The sequence below is a fragment of the Pipistrellus hanaki genome, assembly GCF_964339955.1.
Source record: "Pipistrellus hanaki genome assembly, chromosome: 7".
NCBI lineage: Eukaryota > Metazoa > Chordata > Mammalia > Chiroptera > Vespertilionidae > Pipistrellus > Pipistrellus hanaki.
The window spans coordinates 69876748-69901488 of record NC_140509.1 but is presented as its reverse complement, the minus strand read 5'-3'; the positions used below and the strand labels follow the sequence as shown (position 1 = coordinate 69901488).

The following is a 24741-nucleotide window of genomic DNA, read 5'->3' as shown; positions in this document are numbered from 1 at the left end:
AGGCTGACTTAACTTAGTCAGAAAAATGTTTTCTTTATCTGGGTTGGATCCCCAGTTGAGGAGGAAATGGGAAACAATTGATGGATCTCTCTCTCTCTCTCTCTCTCTCTCTCTCTCTCTCTCTCTCTCTCCATTCCTCTCTTTCTAGAATCAATGAAAAACATATCCTCAGGTGGGAAATAAAAAGTAAAAAAACAAATAAATACACTTGAACTTAGAAGGTCATAGCCAAGTCAGAAAGCATGACCTTTGTTGAAAGCAAGCCATAGGTGTTCTTATGCAATTCTTCATTTACAGATAGATCCCCCTCTTATATCAGTTGGGTGACTAATTAATTTATTCTGAAAATATTTATTGAAACCTGACTTGGTACATAGCACTTTCCCTTAAGAATTCTGGCCAAGTGAACAGAAGCAATTCCCTTTAGGGGGAGGAGAGCATCTACTCTGAACCTGCCTGAGGCTAGGAGTTTCCCCATGGAATGGGAGGAAGATAGAACAGCTGTGAAGGGTGTGGATACAGACTGGGGACTCTTTCATTGCTTGTAAGTTCTTCTTTTTTAAAATATATTTTTTCTATTGATTTCAGAGAGAAGAGAGAGGGAGAGAGAGATGGAAACATCAATGATGAGAGAGAGTCATTGATCAGCTGCCTCATGAAGTCCCACACTGGAGAGTGAGCCTGCAGCCTGGGCATGTGGGAATCGAACCCTGACCTCCTGGTTCATATGTCGACGCTCAACCACTGAACCATGCTATGTGGGCTGAGCTTGTAAGTTCTTGAGAGCTGGGACTGTAGCTGCATCTTTCATGCCAACTACTAGTATGCTGCCTGACACACACGAGTTGTGTCATAAATGTGATCCAATTGAATTAAAGCAACAGTCCTCTTGGATGATTTTTGTTTTGTTTTGTCTTAATCCTTCTGGAATTTTACTTATTAAGTAGTTGACTGAAATCATAGTAGATATGTTGGTTTATTATAAATGTTTGGATAGTAGGTTAAACATAACTAAGTTCCAGTTTCTGCTCTTTCTTTTTCTTTAACCTGAAAATAACCTCATCATTCACCACATCTCATATGCTATAGTATTGTAGTTTGAACGGAAGAAGTTTTTTTGTTTTGTTTTGTTTTTTTACTCCTAAGGTTTAGTGGATAATACCATGGAAAAATTATTTACCTGTGACTAAACTATGTAAACAAATATCCATAGTCTGCCAGGTTAGTCATGGTCTGCCAGGTTAGTCATAGTCTGTTAAGTTAGGCCATATGAAATTGACAATATTTGAGAGTTTTTGACCTTTTATGGTTCAACTTAATTGACTTTTTTATTCTTCTTTTAAAGAATAAAACACCTGAGATGCCCTCTAAAAAATTTAAACATATATTCATAAACATTTGTATGGCATACTCCAGAATGGAGACCGAAATTATAGCCCATGGAAGATATTCGCTTTTTTCTTTCACTTTATCAAAATTCTTCCTAACTTAGATGGCCCACACCACAAACTTACTTTCCCATCTCTGACTCTTATGTGAGTTTGTTCTAGACAATTTACCTCATATTTTTTGAGGACTTGTGAGTATTATTAGAATGAGAGGAAACCATGAAAATTATGGGTTCTTGGTTCACTACTTGAACAAATATTTACCGAGCGCCAACAAAAACAATATTTACTGCATGAGTGGAAAACAAAAAGGCACAGCTCTCACCCCTCAGAATTTATTGTTTATGGTTTGTATTGTTATAACGAAGACTCTTGTAAGCAAATGCAAAATTATAGTTCTGGTAGATCCTTTGAAGGTATGTGCATAACAGTATAAGTATACATATTAAGGAGAATTGATCGAGTCAAGGGGTCAGGGAGGAAGTCGTGGCTGAGCCAAGGTCAAGTACAGTTGTTAACCGGATGAAAGGAGACCAGTGGTGGGGATATGAAGCAACTCAGTTCAGTTCAGTTCACTGAATGTTTATAGAACCCCTACCATATGCCAGACATTATGCTTAGATGCTGGGAAATAAAACCCAATGAGACATGGTCTTTGCCCCAGTAAATAACTCACTATAAGGGTTTCATTGTTCTGCAATTTATAAATTAGGAGAGCCACTCTGTATGTATTTGTTTTGCTTCTCTATAGTTTGAGTTTTCCTTTGTGTCAGAATTACCTCAGCTAGGCAAGCCCTTCTCGGGAGATCAAACACAGCCTTTTTGTTATGGACTCAAAGTTTAACAAACATGCATAGTCTGTTCATTTGAGGTCCAGCAATGCTATTCCAGGCTTCACCGTCCCCTGAATGTGGTCCCACGGCGCAGCTCATGCCTGTCTCAGAGCCCGCCAGCAGAATGGCTCCAGGAAGGAAGCCCGACTGCCACCAAACAAGAGGCCCATTATTACTTTATCTCTCTCTGTTTTTAACCGTTAACTAACATGACTGAATTATTAACCCAGCCATAGAAATGAATAATAAACCTACTGTATGTGCATTTGATGATCTGTTTTCATATTAAGTATTACTCAGACCTGGACTACAAACTCCTGGGCACACACAAGTAACACACATATGAAGTGTCAGGGGTATAAACAAAGAAGAGAGGCAGGGGCTGTGGCAAATGGAAACTGTCAAACCGTGGAAACAGAGCAAAACCAAACAGTGCACAGCAAAGCTAGGTTTTGCCTCAGACTAGAGGGCAGGTCCTCATTCACAGCACCCATCGAAAGCACATCTAGGCCTGTCACCCTTACCACATCTCCCCCCACCCCCACCCCCAAGGCCCTTTCCTCATCTTTCTGCCTGTGATTCTGGCACAGCTCCTTACTCACCCTAGTCCTTCTTGGCTTCATGGCTTGGTCTTGGTAGAGAACTTGCCCCAGGGTTAGTTTGAGTAGTTTGAGCGTGCATCCTCTGCTCTTCTGCTTAGCCAAGTCTGGGTGGCTGCACCACCAAGCCCTAGAGGGCCAGGGTGCCACCCTATCACCAGCTGCTTGGCCTGCTCCTTGTGCTAGGACTGACAGACCTCCACAAAGTGATGAACAAGTTGTTCTGTGTCTCATTTCCTTGTTCTTACTTTTCACCCTTTTGTGCAGGGTCTCATAAACTCCCTTTATAGGTTAGTGTCAACATTGTATACTAAGGCTAACTTGCCCTGGCTGCAGATCCTAAACACTTGTTTTTTTTTTTCCCTCCTGTGTATTGTTATTATTATTATTATTATTATTACTAGAGGCCCAATGCACAAAATTTGTGCAAGGGGCTTTGGCCCCTGCCGCTTCTGCCTTGGCCCCTGCCACCATGGCTTTGTATGGAAGGTGCTCCGAAAGGACATCCAGTCTAATTAGCATATTATGCTTTTATTATTATAGATTATTATTATTATTATTATTATTACTAGAGGCCCAGTGCACAAGTTTGTGCACCAGTGGGATCACTTGGCCTGGCCAGTGGGATCAGGCCAAAACTGGCTTTCTGACATTCCCTGAGGAATCCCGGATTGCGAGAGGGTACAGGCCAGGCTGAGGGACCTGCTAATACATGATCAGAGCTGGGGAGGGATGCAGGAAGTTGGCCAGCCAGGAAAGGACTGCAGGAGGGCTCCAAGGCATGCCTGGCCTGTATCCCTCAGTCCTGATTGGCTGGACCCAGGTATCAAGCTAGCTTAGGGGTCAGAACATCTTCCCCCTGGTAATCAGTGTATGACACAGAGAGTGGTTGAGGGGCCTTAGCATATCATTAGCATATTATGCTTTGACTGGTTGAACGGATGATCAGGCGACCGGACACTTAGCATATTAGGCTTTTATTATATAGGATTGTTTTCTTCGTCTTTGAGGATTGATTTCTTAGGGGCAAATGTACAGGTTCTAGAAGAGGGTGCTGAGATATTGTGCCTTGTTCAACTTTACACCTCATCCTCTATTGTGGAGCAGTTTAGTAGAAAAGAGCAACAGCTTCAAAATTTTCTTTCTTGGGTATGTATAGTCAGTATTGTAAAGACACAATAAATATATTAACAAACTGGTTGAATATTAGTAGTTTGAGTTTATCAGTTAAGACATTAAGTTAGAGACAGCAGCATTTAGTGGCCTTTTGGAAAATGCAAAATATACCTTCATACCCACAATCCACAAAACTTCTGAGACTTTGCTTTCAAAAATTTAGTGTGTGTTCTGTCTTTAGCAATTTCACACTCTTCCTGTGAAGAGTTATTATCTACCCTGTTCATGAGAGCTGTGATTTTTGCCAAAAATTCCTAAATGAATGTGTTGAATAACATTATCAGACTGTCTAGCAAGTTGTTTATGCTATCTCATTTTCAGATTGTTCTGTAAAAAGAAAGTTACCTGAATACCATTTGAACCATTGACCCATTGTTTCTGCTTGTTTTTTTTCTGGAAATATTATTAACAGTATATTCAGGAACCATCTAGCCCAAGTTGTTCTTGTGTTATTTTGGAGCAAGTTGCTAGTGACTCATAGCACATTGGGCATCCAAGCTATGGTTAACTGGTGGTCAAGTGAGGAAATTCTGTTCCCATTAACTCGCCCTTTCTTAGCCCAGAACACCTCTCCACTCAACTTTTTTTTTCTTTTGATTCGTCACACTCATAGTCTCTGCTTGGTGTTTTCAGACCAAAAGTAGAAGCAGTGACATGCCATAATGAGTATTGTTCCTATTGCACTTCCAGCTTAGCTAAAAACAGGAAATACAGGCCATTTCGTGGAAAAGCCCGCTTTTGTGATATTTCCAACCCAAGAACTTTGGTTGAGTGTCTGAACTTTTGGCTTCTGACTTACAGTAAACCTTTCAATTTCAGAATTTTAGCACCATTCTACTTATAAGATGAAGCCTTCCATAGTTAGATTATGCTGACACATGAGTTTACTCTTAAACCATTTTTAAAAAATGTAATATTAGTATGTACTTGCTAGCCAAAAAGGTACATCAGAACCTTGTGTGAATCATAAGATGTGAAGCATAATAATGGGAAGAACTATAGTTTTCATAGTTTCAAGACTTTACTTACTTATTGGACAGTTTATTTAAAATGGGTCTACTATTATAAGACATTATTCATTAAGTGAATATATGATGCAGAATTTTATTAGGGAAAATAAATCCAGAAGCAAAAATTCTAGGTTAGGTAAAATAGTCCGATGACTTTTTTGGTGGGGAATATTGGGCCCTATCTAAAAAATAAATCTAAATTACATTATACTCTAATAATCAACCAACTAGTTTTTAGTAATCCTAGGAGGCAGGAGGAATTTAAAGTTGGAACTTTCTGTAGACTATATCTTTCTTAAAGATCCATCAAGGTAAAAATGTAATTAGAAATATTAGCCAAAGAAGCTGCCTAAGATTACAGTTATGTGAGTCCCGTCAAATAGGGTGGGCTTGGGCATCTCACTTTGTTACTTCAGGGAGAGCTCTGATATTTCTAGGTCTCTTCCACATGTCATAACTGTAGATTGGCTATGATGAATTGAATGTATTGCATTGTTCCATTTGTTCTCTTCTGGCTTAGCATCAAATGCAGTGGTTCTCAACCTTTCTAATACTGCGACCCTTTAATACAATTCCTCATGTGTGGTGACCCCCAACCATAAAATTATTTTGTTGCTACTTCATAACTGTAATTTTTCTACTGTTATGAATCATAATGTAAATATCTGTGTTTTCCAATGGTCTTAGGTGACCCTGCTAGCAGTTCTCAACCTGTGGGTCACGAACACAGGTTGAGAACCGCTGCTGAGCTAATGTCCACCAACATTGGGTGTAGATAACAGATCCCTATAGCTTTAACCTTATAAAGAAAGGAATTTAAGTCAATGTTTGTTGAAGTTATGAAATGACTGAATAGTTCCTTTTATTCTGTATCTTCTTGCTTCCATTTAGCTGGAATGTACTGGACAGGATTAGAAATGACTGTTCTTTCATTTTTTTTATGGTAAAAGCAAAGCGCCAAAGTTCTTAAAAGTAATCTCTCTTTATGAAATTCCAAGCCTTTGTACAGATTCAGAAAGTGGAATAAGCAGCTCTTTTTTTGTTGTTTTGTTTTTTTGTTTTGTTTTGTTTTTTAAGTTTATCAAACTGTATAAAACATACTGAGATTTTCAAAATCTTGCTTATGGTTAGATGGCAATATAACCTTCTATCCCAGGTCAACCCTCCTTTCAAAGCAAGGTGGAGGGGGGAGTAAAAAAAAAAAATAGCTAATACCTGTTAAAAGGCAGCATCAGCCAAACATTTTTTTATTGTAGCTGTATCACATGATATCCATTTTCCTCCTTAATTCTTGGAATAATATCACCCACAATTTAAGATCTTACGTTTCAGATTTTAAAGCACTAGCTGAATAATACTGGATGAGTTAGAAAGTCCTAATAGTGAATTTATAAAGAGAATGTTGACAGAGCTTGGATTCTCATACTGCTGGTGAGTACCATGATTATAATAATGGTTTCCTTTTAAATTCTTCCATTAAATGTTCCAAACAGTGGAATTTGTAGTTTTTCCTTTGGTCCAGAGATCAAAAACATGAACAATTTTACATTTCTAAGGTTGGACAGCGTCTGTGTTTCCACAATTTCTGTGGGAAAGCAATCCACCCTTTCTCAGTTTTATTAAAAACCACCATCTTGGCTTCAATATGTGCCATTACAAGCACTTTCATTATGTCTCATATCTCCTTTTAGGAAGTAGAAGTCTGCCTATTGCTTTCCCCCCCTAATTGACTTTCCAAGCTACATACTGTAAGTTGAAAAGTGGTTTAAAAATTGAAGATAGGGTAACACAGTAGTTAAAGGGGTAAATGGGAGAGACAGACTGTTTGAGGTCAAAGTCTTGCTCTACCATTAGCAGTGTTGTGACTTAGGCAAATTATATAACTCTGAGCCTTAGTTCCCCTGTATAATGTGTATTCTAATTTCTAATAGTATTTGCCTTGTAAGCCTTTTTTAAAAATATAAATATATATATATATTATTGATTTTTTTTACAGAGAGAAAGAGAGAGGGATAGAGAGTTAGAAACATCAATGAGAGAGAGTCATCAATCAGCTGCCTCTTGCACACCCTTTACTGGGGATGTGCCCACAACCAAGGCTTGTGCCCTTGACCAGAATCGAACCCAGGACCCTTCAGTCCACAGGCTGACGCTCTATCCACTGAGCCAAACCGGTTTCGGCAAGCCCTTTTTTTTTTTTTTTTAAAAGGTTTAAATAAGGTAACAAATGTAAAGTAACTGAATCACGGTCAGTGCTCAACAACTGGTGCCATCATCAGATGTTCTACTTATTCTTAGCAAACAATTTGTAAATATTTTCTATTAGTATATAGTTACTGTCTTACTAAGATACTTTTATTTTGTACCAAGCATGTGGTAATGTTTCTATAATAATAATCTATAATAATAAAAGGGTAAAATGCTAATTAGACTGTATGTCCTCTGGACATCCTTCCTTCCGGACAAAGCCACAGTCGATGGGGGCTGAGGCAGAGATTTCAGAGGTCCCCAGCCACAGCAGCAGCCACGGCAGCAGCAGGAAGCAACTGGGGCCAAGGCCCTTGCACGAATTTCATGCATCAGGCTTCTAGATTTAGAATAAAATGGATTAAACCTGATTTATTCATTTGTCTTTATTGAGTACTCACTGTGTGCCAGTTGACTAAACGGGTCCTTCCTTCAAAGATCTCGTAACATAACTGCTGTGTTTATGTGCTGGGAACCATCCTTATATTAGAAGAAAAGCATTTTTCCTCCCATTGACTTTTAGAAAGAGTGGAAGAGAGAGGAAAAAACAGAGAAACATGGATGTGAGAGAAACATATTAATTGGTTGCCTCCTGCACATGACCTGACCAGGGCCTAGGCCAGGGAGGAGCCTGCAACCAAGGTACATGCCCTTGACTGGAATCAAATCCAGGACCCTTTGGTCCACAGGCCGATACTCTATCCACTGAGCCAAACTAGCTAGAGCAGAAGAAAAGCCATTTTAAAGATTGAGCTGAATGAGCCCAACATTTATTAGAATAGAGCATATTTTTATTATTAACGTGGACTACACAGTTTGAGTGGAAGGATAAGAATGAGCCGGATGTGGAAAGAGCCAGAGTATGTGTGCTGGGGTTGGGGTGAGAAGAGCAGGTGCAGAGACCCAGAGTCAGGAAAGGGGCCAGGAATGGGGGCTTGAGGCTGGTGTGGTTGCACCTTAGGGAGAACAGGGAGATACTCTGTGGTAAGGGCAGCTGGGGACTTTGCATGCTGGGCCCATCAGGCCATTGTACAGAAGCCAGTGGGAGGCCTTAAGTCAGGAAGGTGTTGGTCTGATTAACCTTTACAAAGGTCCCTCGGATCTCCTTTTGGGAAGGATTAGAGAGAGGCAAGAGACCAGTTAGGAGCTTATGCACTGGCCCAAAAGAGAGATGATGGTGATTTGGGTGAGAAGGGTTTCAGAGGAAAGGGAGAACAACCAGAGAAATACAGTGGAGCTAGAACTGATAGGCCTTGCTGATGAATTACACATGAAAATTAGGGAAAAGCTAAGTATTCTAAGGGTTATCTGTAAACTCTAACGGTAATATATTACTTAGGTACTTTCCAATTCTTCTTAACCTTCATAAATTAAAAAGTTAGTATCTACTGGAATAACTGGGTTTGTTTTGTTCTTTTTTAAAAATGAAAAATGAAAAATAAAAACAGAAAAAAGATTTTTAACAGAACAATAATTCCAATTTAGTAATTGTCCTTGAAGATCTCCCAATGTGTCCTTCGTCCCAAGGGAAATTCCTGTTTCCTCAGTTCCCAAAAACAGATATCCAGAAAAAAATATAGAATTATTTTTTTAAGTTGGAAGAACAATTAAAAGAAAATAGCAACAAGTCTTTCTAGGCTTTCTGTTCTATTCATATGCCTTTCGGTGGAATTTAATGACCTCAAGAAGAGCAGATGACTTTTATGTAACTTTATTTAAAATAAACTTAATCTACAGCAGTGAGTCCTTCAATTTAATGTGCACATAAATTACGTGGAGGTCTTGTGGAAATGAAGATTCTGACTCAGGAAGTCTGGGTGGGCCCAAGATTCTGCATTTCCACCAAGCTCCTATGTGGTCCGCAGACCACACGTGAGCAGGAAGGATCTCAACCATACTCCACATGGGCATTTTCCTGCCCTTAATCACTTATATTTTTCAGCATTCCAATAAACTGAACCAGTCAACTCATTGGAGAAGCTGACCCCTTAGAATTTAAAACATACTTGGAAAGTATAATAGAAGAAACAAATAAGGCATATTTTTCTTCTCTGGAAATATTTTCTGGATTTACTATTCACTTTCCACCCTTGGTCTGAGAAAGCCTGGCATATTGATTGTTTTCTGGTGTGTTCTTTACCCTAATGACTAAGAATGTAATTACATTCCAAATTGTGACTATTTCCTTAAATATTCCCAGCTGCTTTCAAGATGAACTCTATAACATCACTAGGAAAAGCATCTGTGGCCTTTTTTGGAAAATCTACAATATGATCTCAAATAGCTTTTTTTAAACATGTGATGTTCAGAAGACCACAGAATTTTAGGGTATCTTTGCAAGTTAGCATTAATCATACATGGTTTTCTTCTGAAAGCATTTCTTTCAAAATGAGCCACATTTAAAAACAAAAAGCATATATCAATTGAGACAAGATATTATGGAAAGAGAGGATATACCTTAGAAACCTTATCTGGGAATGATAAATTGCCTGACAACACCCTTTATATATTCTGTAATCCAGTTCAACTCTCTTATTGAACTGCATCCCATCTTTCAAAATCCAGATCAAATATTAACTCCTGCAAGAAGGCAGCCTTTTCCTGACTTTCACGTCTTATTTGGAGCAAACGTAATACTTTATTTTTATCTCTCCAGTCACATTTCTTGCTGTATTGTGTGTTTTTGTACATTTGCCTGACCTTTTTTCCCCAGCAGGAAGGAAAATGAAATTAATAGCACAATATATTTGTGAAATTAATAGCACAATATATTTGTGAAAAGTGAAAGCACATGAATTTTGGGATATGTTGTATGGAGAAGAGTCTTCATTGGTGCTGTCATCATTGCAGTAGCTCACATGTATTGAGGCTTATTCTGTGACGGGCATGGTACATAAACTATGTTAAGCTCTTTCCACTAGTGCACGAATGCTTTCTTACTTATATTTGGATTCAGCATAGCACATGGCATGGTTGTAGATAATAAACATTTGCTGAAAGGTGAATCTAGAAGGCAAATGCATGGAGAACATGCAACTTTCCATCCTCCTCTCTTGATCTTAATAGATGTAGCACCTTTAAGAAAATTGTCTAAATTGACCCATTAGAAAAACTACTTCAACATAAATCTCTGTAATATATAAAATTGTGTGTTTAAACAATAGTATGCAGAACGTAGCTTGTGTGCTTTTTAACAACTTTCCCCCTCCCCCGCCCACCCGTCACATCCCAGCATCATGAACGTAGTCACTGGTGACTATATAAAGCCTAGCACAGTTCACAAGAGGTGCCTTATGGACTTGGCATTAAATTTAGACGACTCTGAAAAGCAGTTCAGATCTCCTGTTTTTTTTTTTCTTTTTTTCTTTTTTTCCTTTTCTTTCTTTGTATTTCTTTCCGTAAGAAAGCTGAGTCTGACCTATTTTTAGGATTTGGCCCATAGAATTGAACTTGGAGGTTTTAGTTTCACTGTTGTTTTTCCTCTTTTAGGTAAAAAAATAAAGCACAGGAGTCCTGGCTTTTATGACTAGCAATGCATTGGAGCTTTCTTCTTTTAATTATGTGCTTAGAAGTATACTAGGCTAGGTCCACACTTTATGTTTCCTGGAAATTGTGGGGATGTAGGCCCTCTAAGCCCTTCAAACCTTTTAATTTATTTTTATTGTATTTTATTATTTTACATTTTCATTGATTTTAGAGAGGAAGGAAGAGGAAGAGAGAGAGAGAGAGAGAGAGAGAGAGAGAGAGAGAGAGAGAGAGAAACATCAAAGTTGAGAGAGAATCATTGATTGGCTGCCTCCTGCACACCCCCTATGGGAGATTGAACTAGTAACCCAGGACCCTGTAGTCTCCAGGCCAAAGCTCTATCCCCTGAACCAAACCAGCTAGGGCTCACCTTTTCCTTTAAATAACTTACTGATTTCTAATGGCCCTTCAAAGAATGATATCATCAAAACACCTAAAATTAATCTACCAGAATATTCATTTTTATTTTGCTTGTGGAGATTTTCCACCAACAAACAATTCTCTTCATCCTCCTGTTATGTCCCATTCTACCCTTTGCCTGTCTTTAAAGCCCTTCCCTCTTTCGCTGAAGAAGTTTGACATGAACCCCTTTACTCCTTCATGAACTTAGTGCAAACTAGAGGGAAATCATTGAACATCGAGTTTATTCCATTAGAACAGAATGGCCCTTATTCCCTTCCCATATTCTCCTGAGTTTCTTGTACTTATTAGAGTAGGTGTTAGAGAAAAATAAATACCATTATCAAGTGCTTCTATTACTAAAGTCACTGAATATTAGAGATATAGTTTTGAAGTTGTTTTTGAGTCTGGCAGGGTTTTGTGCGCACACATTTTGTGTGTGTGTGTGTGTGTGTGTGTGTGTGTGTGTGTGAATCCCCATCTGAGGATATTTTTCCATTGATTTTTAGAGAGAGTGGAAAGAAGAGGGGAGACAGAGAGAAACATTGATATGAGAAAGACACATCAATTAGTTGCCTCCTGCATACACCCTGACCAGGATCAGGGAACCTGCAACCAAGGTAGTGCCCTTAACTGAAATTGAATCTGGGACTCTCAGTCTGTGGGCCAATGCCCTATCCACTGAGCCAAACCGGCTAGAGCAAGTATGGCAGGGCTTGAATGATCCTATACATTCCTTTGTTTTAGGCAGGTATAGAATCTCAGTCCTGGAAATTAGAATTACAAATATAAGGAAAGCATGGTAGGCAATTGAAACGTTTATTCTTTAAAAATCTAAAAATGAGAGCAGATTGACCATCTCAGTAGACAGAAGAACCACAAACTAACTACCAAAAAATAACTGCCATCACTTTTGTTTCAAAGTTTGTTTTAGAGGCTCAGTAGCATCCACTGAACTTTTCCCCTGACTATCTTAACACATCTTTTTCGTACTTGAGTCTGGCCAGGATTGGAAACAGAGGTGTGAAAGAATGACGAGAGTGGCTGTTTTGTAGTGCTTTTGGCTGGAAGTAAAATAAGCAGGAAGTTCTAAAATGTCTTGAGAAAGTTTGTCCTAGGGAAATTCTAGCTTGAATTGTTGTTGTTGTTTTTAAAATATGGGATTCAGGCACTTAGGTTACTATTGAAATAAGAATTTCACTCATATGGATAGCAACAATAATTGCAACTATCCTAACATCTTATTGCCTATAGGGTACTTTTTGAGGGTTTCAATGTTCTTCCACATGCTTTTTTCCTCTGGTGGCTACAAACATCTTATCAGAAGAAGAGTGTGGTGGTTTTACTTCTATTTTACAAATGAGGAAACCGACACACAGTGCTCACAGCAAAGTTTATTTTGCTGCTTTGCCTAGGGTAGTACCGCTTGCCTGGTTAGGTGCTCATTAAGACTTAAATTTCTTCATCTTGTACATCGAGGTTATTCTTTTTTTTTTTTTTAATATATTTTTATTGATTTTTTACAGAGAGGAAGAGAGAGGGATAGAGAATTAGAAACATCGATGAGAGAGAATCATCGATCAGCTGCCTCTTGCACATCCCCTACTGGAGATGTGCCCACAGCCAAGGTACATATGCCCTTGACCGGAATTGAACCCGGGACCCTTCAGTCCGCAGGCCGACGCTCTATCCACTGAGCCAAACCGGTTTCGGCCATTGAGGTTATTCTTAAACACAGAAGTGCGGAGCTCTGTTCCCAGTACCCTTTGTGAATACAAATACAACTCTTGACTTTATGAATAATTAAAAAACAACAATGATTAAATGCTTAGCTCTGCATGTTGCTGTGCCCAGTTTGTACTTTCCTGAAATAAAAATACTCAGTGCATTGTTCTGCTAATTCTGACTTCATAAGAAATTGTAATCTAAGTTGAATTGTTGAATTGTTGATTGTTGAATGTTGAATTGAAATTATAGAGGAATTAGACAAATCTGAACTCCTAAAAAAATGATACATTTTTGGTTAAAATGAAGAAGGATTTGGATTTCAACATTTATAGGAGTGTTGTAGATGCCTAAAATGGTGGCAACTAAAAATAAACAAAAATGAATATGCTATTTATTACAGAGTTTAACTGAAGAGAACTTATTAGTTTAAAGCCTGGTTTGTAAGACCTCTCAAGTTTTTTAACATGATAAAGTTTCAACTATATTATTACTAAGTCTCTGTGGTAATGCTATGTTTGAATCAACCTGACAGTGCTTTCTAAATACTTGAATATCATTCTTTATGATGTATGCATATGCCATACATCTTTTTTTTTTTTTTTTTTTTTAATATATTTTATTGATTTTTTTTTTTTGCCCCCCACCCTCCCTCCCACACATCCCCTCCCTCCCCAGAGTTTTGTGTCCATTGCCATACATCTTTTACTTACCATTTTTAAAGTCTGTCATTACAAAATCCACATGAAAATTCAGGTATTCCTATGTATGTTGAATCTGTATTGCAATTAACATGCGTATGCTTCAGAACATCTCTTTATTGTTGTTGTGCTTGTTGGATTGAATCCCAGTGTGGAAAGTAGAACATATTAATATATAGGCTGTAGGTCCAAATTGCCTGACTCAGGAAATAACTTCCTGCTCTTCAGATACAGCAGTATACATAGGTGACATGACTTGCATGTACTTTATTTTAAGGCTTGATAAGGAAGCCATTCAATTCAATATAGTAATCCTGATACAGAGGGAGTTAATTACATAGAATATTGCATTTTCATGATCTATGTGTGAACATTTTAGAGAGAGAGATTTCACCTTAATAGATGGAAGAACCTTCTAATAAAAATAACTGTGGGGAGTATGTTGATTGGACAGCCTCAGAAGGTAGTAAATTTCCTGTCAACAAAAATGGTCAAGCAGGTATAGTGGGGATTCCAGTACTAGAAGTCCCCATGATTCATTGCTGATGGAGAACATTGGAAAAAAAAAAAAAAAAAAAAAAGCAATGGAAAAATATCCTCAGGTGAGAATTAACAAAAAAATAAATAAATAAAACATTTAGGATGTAAAAATTACCTCTTCAGAAATTGCCTAGTTCCACTCCTTCGATTTTCAGAGGAAGAAACGAAGCCCCAGGGAATGTAAATGTCTTACCCCAGGTCAAATATATTTTAGGGATTTGTTTGACATGAGTCATCCTTTTGTTTTTATTTAGGAACTAGTAAAATGTAACTATTCTCAGTAAATTGTCTATGTGGGGAAAATTTGACACCTATTAAATGCAGAAAGTCTTTCATCTCAGGTTAATAATCTGACAGGTATAACTCACAAAGAATGTGCTTTGTGTGTGAGTTCTTGTGAGTAATAATTTTAAGCTTGTATTTATTTTTCAAAATTCATGTGCTTTTGTAGCAATGGGAATGGGTCTCAGGTTTTATAAGGTAAGGATCTCCTTATGAGAAAAAGGGGATTACTCAGACATAAGAAAAGACAAAATACTGCCATTTGCAACAAGAAGATGGATCAGTGGTTGGCAAACTCATTAGTCAACAGAGCCAGATATCAACAGTACAACGATTGAAATTTCTTTTAAGAGCCGAAAACCAACTTCTGCACATGGGCCACGAAGTTTCAATAGCACTGTACGTGTGTGCCTGCACATGGTATTTTGTGGAAGAGCCACACTCAAGGGATCAAAGATCCTCATATGGCTCAAGAGCTGCAGTTTGCCGACCACTGAGTTAGATAATTGTGACTAGAGCAGAATCAGGGATAAGTAACATAATAGAAGTCAGAGAGAAAACATGTTGAAGAAGCATGACAGGGTAGCGCTTGGAGATCATAGTAAGGACTGTGCCATTCACTTTGAGTGGCATAAAGAGCCAATTCAAGGTTTTGAGCAGAGGAGTGACATGGCCCAACATGTTTTAAAAGATCAGTCTGTCAGCTGTGTTGAGAATAGAGTGAATGAAGGGACAAGTGTGGAAGTAGGAAGACCAGTTAGGTGTCTGTTGTAAAAAGCCACATGAAAGCGATAGTGGTGTGGAGCAGGGTAATGGCAGGGGAGGTGGTAACTACTTCATATACTTCGGAGCTAGAGACAATAGGGCTTTCTGATGGTTCCACATTGGGGGCTGGGGGGTGGAGTGCTAGAGGAGCCAAGGAAGACTTCAGGATTTGTTGGCCTGAGCCGGTGGACAGATCAGGTTGCCATACTGAGGTAGGAAAAACCATTGTGGGGCGGGGCAGCTTTCAGCAGGGTGGGGACGAGCTCAGGTTGTAACAGTTAAGTGTGTGATGCCTGTTAGACATTCTCCTGGAGGTGTCAAGCAGGCAGCTGGATGGGTCAGGGAAGGGGCAAGGAATACAAGTCTGAGAAAGCTCAGTAAATAGATGATGTTTAACTAGCTGAGTTGTGAGCCTGGATGAGATTAGCTAGACAATGAGTAAACACAGGAAGAGAACCAAGTGAGATAAGCCAGTAAGCCAGGACAAGTGAAATGGGGAAACTGAGACAGATAGCTGAATAAACACTCTGTTTACAGAACACAGGCCACCTCCCTAGAGATAACATCAAGGCCTCCTCAGGACCAGCTTCAGTGACTGATGACTCCCTTGAAATTGCTCACCTAGAAAACTGATGAATATTCTGCTGAAACACTCCCCTGAGTCTCCCCTAAGATTCCAGAGAGAGAGAGAGAGAGAGAGAGAGAGAGAGAGAGAGAGAGAGAGAGAGAGATCTCAAGACCAGGGACCCAGAGCTTATTCTCCCTTTAGGGGAGTACGCCCATGCCATTCCCGTTTCCCCTCCCCTCTCCTTTCCCCACAGGCATGCATAGCCTAAACTCTAAGGGACCCCATGAGACTCCAGACTGGCAACCAGGGGAGCAAAGGACAGTGGCAGCTCCTGCACCTCTCTCCAAGGCCCCCTTTCCTCTGACTTCCCAGTGAGTTAAGACAGCCCCACCTAGGTCTCCTGTTGCTTTTTCTATTCTAAGCCCTTTCTTATTTCACTGTCCCCAGTTTTAATAAACACACTCTCTTAGTCACTTGGACTCATATTGTGAAATTTTTCCTGCACAAAGTCAAGAACCCACACACTCCAGGCTGGCCCTAGGCAAACCCACTCAGGGCCAGGTCCCTGTCTCTGGTAACACCACGACTGAGTCCTTGGGAAATGCTAGCTGGGAGGATGATGGAGCCAGAAAAGGAGACTGAGAACTGGACAGTTAGGTACAAAAAAAAAAAAAAAAAAAAAAAAAGTCAGAAGAGTTGCCTTGTCTTAGATGACTGCTGAGAAAAGTGTTGCCTTGTCTTAGATGTCTGGTGAGGAAAGTATTTTCAGTGATTAATTGTGTCAGATGTTGAAAACTGACCAATTAAATGAGGATTGAAGAGTAGCATCAGATTAAGCAATGTGGAGGATTTTGGTGCTCTTGACCCCAGCAGGTTCTGTGGCAAGGCGGGAGAGGGGTTCTTCCTTGAAATAAGACTAAAAGAATGGGAGGGATGATTTGGAGGCAGTAAGTACAGAGAGTTTTGTAACAGAGAGAAGAGAATAAGGCAGTGGCTAGAGAGGTAAAAGGTAATAAGGGTGCATTTTGAAGGATGAAAGGACTAGCATGTTTGTTTTTGAAAATTGTGGGGAAAAGTGAAAGAGATAGGAGGAGACTTAGGCAAAAAGGGATAAGGACTGGGCACAAGTAGAAGGACTCATAGCTTACCTATATTCTCCCATTGGTCCTATTGTAATAGGACCAATGGGAGAATATAGGAGGAATTAAGGTTTAAGAAGAAAAAAGAAACAATTCTTTAAGAGAGAGAGTGTGAGCTCAGTGGTTGAGTGTCAACCTATGAACCAGGAGGTCAGGGTTTGATTCCCTGTCAGGGCACATGCCCAGGTTGCAGGCTCGATCCCCAGTGTGGGGTGTGCAGAGGCAGCCAATTGATAATTCTCTCTCATCATTGGGGTTTCTATCTCACACTCCCTTTCCCTTCCTCTCTGAAATCAATAAAAATATATTTTTAAAAAGAGAGAGAGTGGAAGAATATATATATATATATATATATATATATATATATATATATATATAGTGGAAATATGATGGATTGATTGTATTGTCAAAGGATTGTTGTAATCAGACACCTTGAACTAGTAAAGTGAAAATAAAAGGTGTTGAATAACTGTCATAAATGAATGGCAATTCGTCTGTTTCTGAGCCATGAGGCAAAGAGTATCGAACATTTCTCTGAGATTTAACAGTATCATGAGACATTTTTGGGAACCATAGTTTTGTGCATTTAGAGAGCCATGTACACTTACCGGGAAGGCCAGATTAACTTTGACATAGACTTCCGCACAGTATGTGGCAAGACCAAATGAATGGTGTTGGCCAGTAGATTTTGCACTTAAAATATGAGCCAGTGAAGGGAGTGGGATTAGTTGGATAAAGTACAGTCCCTGGGGAGAGCTGGAGCAAGAGACCTGTGCATTATGCCTTCCAGACCTGAAACGGGAAGTCGGGTTTTAATAGCTTTGACTTAAAAATTAATACCCTCCAAAGAAAATTCACCTGTTGCCAAATCTCATGCCAGGGTTTGGATGCTCACAGTTCCTTCAAATCCCCTGTTTGTTTTCATTTCTTTCTTTCTTTCTTTCTTTCTTTCTTTCTTTCTTTCTTTCTTTCTTTCTTTCTTTTTTTTTTTTTTTTTTTTCTTGTTCTTTTTCTTCTCCTTCTTGCCAGAATTTTCTGACCTTTTAGGGATGAATACTAAAGGGCTTGCAATCTGTCTTCTTGATGAATTGTTTAATCAGAAGGCCATAACGAAGAGGGATTTTAAACATTTTGGTTTAAAACAGATTTCTTCTGGCTATGGATTTTCCTAAACTCTTTGTGTTCATATAAATGCAGTGTTTATGTCCTGCAGTTTGGCCCACTTATTTTGAAATCCAACTTTTCAAAACATTCCTTTTAGGTAAGTCTGAAAAACAACAGCTCTGTCAGAAGAAGTTCTATTGACCTAGGTGCCAAGAACTTTTTATTCTTGTTCCATATACCTTCATTTTTAGAATTAGATACCCCAAAGCTGCTAAACTTGATCTGTCACACAGTCAGATGTCAGTATTTAGCAAACGCAGCTGCCACTAATGGTTTTTACACTTGCGTTGTTTCGCAAAGTCCTACTTTTAGACCTTGTGAATTAAAGTTTCCATTCAGTATTACCAAAACAAAGAGGTAAGAAATATAGATATAGTTTGCTTATAAAAAAGATATAAAAATATTCATTATCATACACATATTTTTGGAGTTGACTGATATTAAGAGGAAAGGGATTTACAGATTTTAAGATTTGCCTGGGAAAAAAAAAGTGAAGGGATTATTTAGATATAGTTCATTTAATCCTTATTAGGTGTATTTTAAGATAAGCTATTTCCTGAACGTATTCTATATTTCTTTGAGTTTTGACTGAGATCAAGAATGAACAAATTAAGATGTATTATTATACATTTTTATACAATTATTATATTGTATATTATTATATTATATTATATTAATTATATTATATTATATTAATTATATTATATTGTGTTATTATATAATATGTATAAAATAATGTTATTTTATACATATTATTATACAACTATTATTATTATTGCTTTTGGTAGGAATGGCTTTCCTAGTCATGAATATAATACATACATGCTCATTGTAAAACATTCTGTAAAACAAATAGTGAAATGTATAAACTCAAAGCACAAGTTCCTCCCACAGTTACACCTTCCAGAAATAACCAAACTTAGCAGTTTGTGTCCTTCCTGGTTTATGTCTAAGTGTGTGTATGTGTGTGTGTGTGTGTGTGTATTTATCTTTAGTTTTGTTTTGTTTTTTTTTTTACAAAAATGTGCTCTAGCCCTGGCCAGTTTAGCTCAGTAGATAAAGTATAGGCCTGCAGACTGAAGGGTTCTGGGTTCGATTCCAGTCAAGGGCACATGCCTGGGTTTCGGGCTTGGTCCCCAGTGGGGGGCATGCAAGAGGCAGCTAATCCATGCTTCTCTCTCATCATTGATGTTTCTATCTCTCCCTCTCCCTTCCTCTCTGAAATCAATAAAAATATTTTTAAAATGTGCTCTAAAGTAATTATTTGTTTTTTATTTTGTTATTAAATTATGAACTTATATATATAGTTATGTTTTTTTTTGTTTTTTTTTATCGTGTCAGTAAACCAATATTTATTTCCTTATTGGGGATAATTTATGTTCTTAATTCTTACTATTCAAATAATGCCACTATTTACACCTTTATACAATAGGATAACCTCATTATTAATAATTACTTTATTTATTTATTAATTGAAAACAAATACACTATACATTTAAGTTGTCTAAAATAGTACATGGCACATAAATGCTTCAAAAATTATTTATATTCTCTTTATTTTCTTTATTACTAGTGAATATGTCCTTATGATAGACTCTTAGAAATAAAATTATTCAGTTGGTAAATGTTACCAAATTGCCCTCCACAAAACTCTAGGATATCAGAACTTTCTGCTTAACTCAGATTCCTGCACCAGGTATTGGCTAATTTGACTGCTCTGTGACACCTTCAGGCTGTTTTCAGATACATTTTATCAATTTTATATAGATGTTTTTGGTGCAAGAATTAGTCTGATTCAAAGTATTCCATATGGTTAGAATGGAAGGTCTGGATTCCTACACTTTTATTAAAGTCTAACATTAGCTACCTCTTTATTATTTGCTAATTTGATGGTCAAAAGAAAATTAGCATATTGTCTTCATCAATTCTATGGCACAGCCATCATCTTGGTTCACTGTAACTCTATCTTTTAAGCCATATTTAAGGTTCAGGTGTGGGTGCCTGTTTAGAGTTGTGTCAGTGAGTCCTTCCTGGGATTTTTACTCTTGGAATCAGAAATAATTTGAAGCTCTGATTATGTAACTCGGGGGCTTTTTGACATCTGAACTTCCTACCATGTAAGAAATGTATTTTGTAGTAAAGATAAATGAAACTAGTGAAAAGACTTGGAAAGACAGGCCTGTTTATATTGGATTTATTGATTCTGGTTATTCAGCAATCACAGATGCATCTCTATTTTTCCTGTGGATCCTTTTATTATGGGGAAATATACATAACATAAAGTTTACCATTTTAACCACTTTTAAGTGTACAGCTTAGTGGTATTAAGTATATTCACAATGTTGTGCAATCATCACTACTGTCCATCTCTAGAACTTTTTCATCTTCCCAAACTGAAACTCCATACCCATTGCTCAGCAATTCCCATTGCTCCAGCCCCTGGTAACTACCATTCTACTTTCTACCTGTATGAATTTGATTATTCTAGGTACCTCATGTACCGTATTTTCCAGCGTATAAGACGACCTTTGAAACGAAAAAAAGTCAACCGAAAATCGGGGTTTTGCCAAAATTGCACAAAAATTACCTGCAGATCTTGACGGCAAAGTAAGTCTTTTCTTTGAAGTGTGTGTGTGTGTGTGTGTGTGTGTGTGGGGGGGGGGGGGGGGGAGGGGGTAGTCTTATACAGTGAATATAGGCCTAAACCTATGTTTTAACTGTAAAATTAGGGGATTGTTTTATATGCCGGAACCATGCAATATTTGTCTTTCTCTGGCTTATTTCACTTAGCATAATGTCTTAAGGGTTCATCTGTTTTGTAGCATGTGACAGAATTTCCTTCCTCTGAAAGCTGAGTAATGTTCCATTGTATGTATATATCACGTTTTATTTAATCACTTATCTGTTAGTAAACACTTGGGTTGCTTCCACCTTTTGGCTATTGTAAATAAAGCTGTTATGATCCTGTGTGTATAGACTGGTTTCCTTGATGCATTTATTTTTGTTTTGCTTAAGTGGCTTAAACTTATAGAACTACTTGAAAAGAAAAAGGTCCCAACTAATGTGCATCTAATTTCAGACTCCCTCTCCTTTTCCTTTCATCGACCAAACTTTTTCTGAATCAATACCACACTGCCTTAATTGTTTTAACTTAGTACATTTCGTAAACAAGTTTTCCCTCATTGCTTTTTTACAAAATTGTTTTTAGCTACATTTTCAGCATTTTTTTTTTTTCCTAGATGATCAATTGTCAAGTTCTAAAAAGAAAACAAGGGATTTTGTTCGGGATTGCACTGCACTTTTAGTTAATTTTGGGAGAATTCACATTAAACCTTTTGTGAAAGATCCAAATAAGGATAAGATTGGCTCCCCTTTTTCAATGTTTCAGTTCTTTTCCCAGTTTGATGTTGTCTAGAAAAAAAGAAAAAAAAAACTCCGTGTTCTCCTCCACTCACAGACTACTTATTCACCACCAAATGTGTGGGGGTTTTCCCACACAAAGCAACGCTGTGACACCAGCTGGGTATCCTGCAATTCAGTTTAATTCTGACACTGACCAGAATCCCAGCAGATCCCACAGGTGAAGGGCTTGGTTCCACAGACTGCCTTTCTCTGCTTCAGAGACTGGGTGCAAGTTGTCACCCGGGCTTCTGACTGACCAGTTGTGAGTTAGGATTCTCATGACTCCCCTCTTTGGGTTTGGTGATTTCCTAGAACGGCTCCCAGAACTCAGGGAAATGTTTACTTATGTTTCCTGGGCTATAAAAAGAAGAGGTAGTGAAGGGTACAATGAAAAGCCAGATGGGGAGATAGACAGGGCGAGGTTCAGAAACAGCCCACGTCTAGGAGTTTCTGTCCCCATGGCTGGGGCGTGCCACCCTCCCCATGTGTGGCTGTGCTAGCCATCCTGGAAGCTCTCCCAACCCTGAGCTTTTGGGATTTTTATGGAGGGAGGCTCCATCTGGTAGACTCTCTCCCCTTCTGGAGGATGGGGGTAGGAGGGGCTGAAAGGACTAAGCTTCTTTTTAAAAAAATTTCTTTATTGATTAAGGTATCACATATTTGTCCTCATCCCCCCATTCCCATCCCAAACCCCTCCCCATGCATGCCCCCCCCCCCCCCCCCGTTGTCCGTGACCACTGGTTAGGCTTATATGCATGCTTACAAACCCTTTGGTTGATCTCTCCCTCTTTCCCCCACCCTCCCATACTTTCCCTCTGAGGTTTGACAGTCTGATCGATGCTTCCCTGTCTCCAGATCTTTTTTTGTTCATCAGTTTATGCTTCTAATCATAATTTGGTCTCTGGTGACCAGCCCCATCCTGAAGCTAGCCAGGAGCCCACCATGAGTTGCCTCAGTCAAACAAAAGAGACTCCTATCACCCAGGAAATTCCAAAGGATTTAAAAGCTATGTTTCAGGAAAAAGAGGCAGAGAGCAGTATATATTTTTCTCTAGTTGTAGATGTATATCCCTCTTCTAATTTGTTCTTATTTTTTATTTCTTTTCTAAAAAACTTGAATGATACATGGCATGTGTTTTTCTTTAATGTCTCTATTTTGAGATTTATCTATGTCCATACAGATATGCCCTCATTCTGTCTATTTGTTATAAGGGATTCCATTGCACAGTTATACGTTAGTCATCTAAAGATTTTCCTGTGGATGGGCCTTTAGGGTATTACCATTTTTCAATATTACAACATAATTATTAAACTCCTGAAACATATTTTTGTTGTTCACACTTCTTTAAGAAGATACAAAAAAAAAAAAAAAAAAAAAAAAAAAAAAAAAGGCAGAATGCTGGATTTAAGGATTTACATACCGTATTTTCCGGCGTATAAGACGACCCCCTAATTTTACAGTTAAAACATAGGTTTAGGCCTATATTGGCTGTATAAGACTACCCCTCACTTCTGAGGCAATACCAGTTCTTTTTTTAATAGACCACCTTTCTGACTCTGGCCAATCTGAGCAGGCTTTTTACTAGAACACAGTGTAGCTTCGGGTACAGAACATGTATAATTTGCATACATAAAAAGCCTGCTTGGATTGGCTGAGTCTATTAAAAAAAGAACTGGTGTTGCCTCGGAAGTGGGGGGTAGTCTTATGCAGCGAATGTAGGCCCAAACCTATGTTTTAACTGTAAAATTAGGGGGTCGTCTTATACACCGGAAAATACGTTATTTGAATTTTAAAACTATTATCAAATTATTCTTGAGAAAATAGTACCAATTTATATTTTCATTTTCTCCTAAAATATTCATGTTTTCTGAATATTTTACATAATGTTATTTGACATCCTACATTTATTTTTGTACATGTATTAAGGCTATTATATAACTTACTTTCTTTCCTCCCCATTTGTATTACTGTGTCTGTGAATTTATGGGATCCTTTTTAATTGGGCCCAGGAAGGCTATACTCCACCCCTCTCGCCACCCATGTGGTTGGCATAGATAGTTCCATCCTTTCCTCATTGGACCGAAATATCTACTTTTTTATCTAACAATTTATCTTTTAGTTTTGGCTCTATTTGTATGTAATCTGTTCTGACCTTGATTAGTTGTATGCTAATAATCCTATTATTTTATGACTGTGGGTTTAAAAATAATTTTTTTAAAGCAATGTTCACTTTTAAATGTATTTTATACTTACAGGAAGTTTAGAATCAACTTGTCAGTTGTCATTCTCAATATTATTGGGAAGGCATTAATTTAGAGATAATTTACATCTTTATAGTAATGAAGCTTTTTTTTATCCAGGAATATGGTATCTCCATTTATTCAAATCCGTTTGTGTGTAATTCATTAATGTATTATAACTCTTTAAAAATATGTTTTACCCCATTCATGGTAAGCTTATTATCAGTTATTTAAATTATTTTTTGCTAGTATGAATGGAAATTTTCCAGTTATTCCAGTAACCAGACTCTGAAAAATATTTATCTTTAACATGATTATTTTATCAAAATGAATTTTTATTTGATTTTCATGAATTTTCTTGATGGATTATCATATCTGAAAAAGTGACTTGTCTCCTTCTTCTCAATACTTCATCTTTTATTGCTGTCTTATCCTATCATCTGTAACTTGACTGGCAGATATCTACAAATACTCTATTAGTTGTTTTTAGTTATAGCATCCTATACCTATGATATTGTAATTCTGTGGCTTTTCGAGAGATTGAGGGTTATTTTGTATACTTCTTAGTTTCCAAATATAAAGCATAAAGTGAAACATGTTTTAATCTACCAGATAGATTGTGAATCTTTACAACATGGACTATGTTTTCTGTATCTTGTACTGCCATAGATTCACTGCTTCCATAGATAATTTAATGGCAATTAATGAAAATATTTGAGCAACTTAGGGATTTTTAATTGCAAACTTTATTATGTATAATGTTGAAGTCTGTTTTTCCAAAGAGATTCAGTGTTTCTTGATGATGGGGATATAAATTATCATATTTGTGATAACAACAAATACTAGTTGAGTGAGAGAATGAGTGAAAGACAACAATTTGATAGTTATTGAAATAAAGTTTATTTAGTGAACTGCAATTAAGTACAAAATAGGGTCAAGTATAAAGACATATGAACTTTAAAAATAAGCAATTGCCTATATAAAAAGATATATTAGCTAATAAACTCTCTTAGGGGACTAGTATATACTCACATCTTA

The 24741-nt window shown here is 37.7% G+C and overlaps 1 protein-coding gene across 10 annotated transcripts in view; it reads left to right on the top strand.

The window, feature by feature from the left end:
- The window catches only part of LOC311625391 (uncharacterized protein), a 160843-nt gene that overhangs the window by 22131 nt on the left and 113971 nt on the right, over nucleotides 1–24741 (top strand). For 5 of the 10 annotated variants that reach the window (XR_014795490.1, XR_014795491.1, XR_014795495.1 and 2 more), the window contains one exon: nucleotides 20550–20668. The exons of the other annotated variants lie outside the window; for them this stretch is intronic. Coding sequence is in view for 1 of the 5 variants with exons in the window: in XM_084889593.1 (XP_084745719.1) it covers nucleotides 20550–20668 (119 nt within the window). In the remaining 4 variants the exon portion in view is untranslated. The remainder of the gene's footprint in view (nucleotides 1–20549; nucleotides 20669–24741) is intronic. 10 annotated transcript variants of the gene reach the window in all.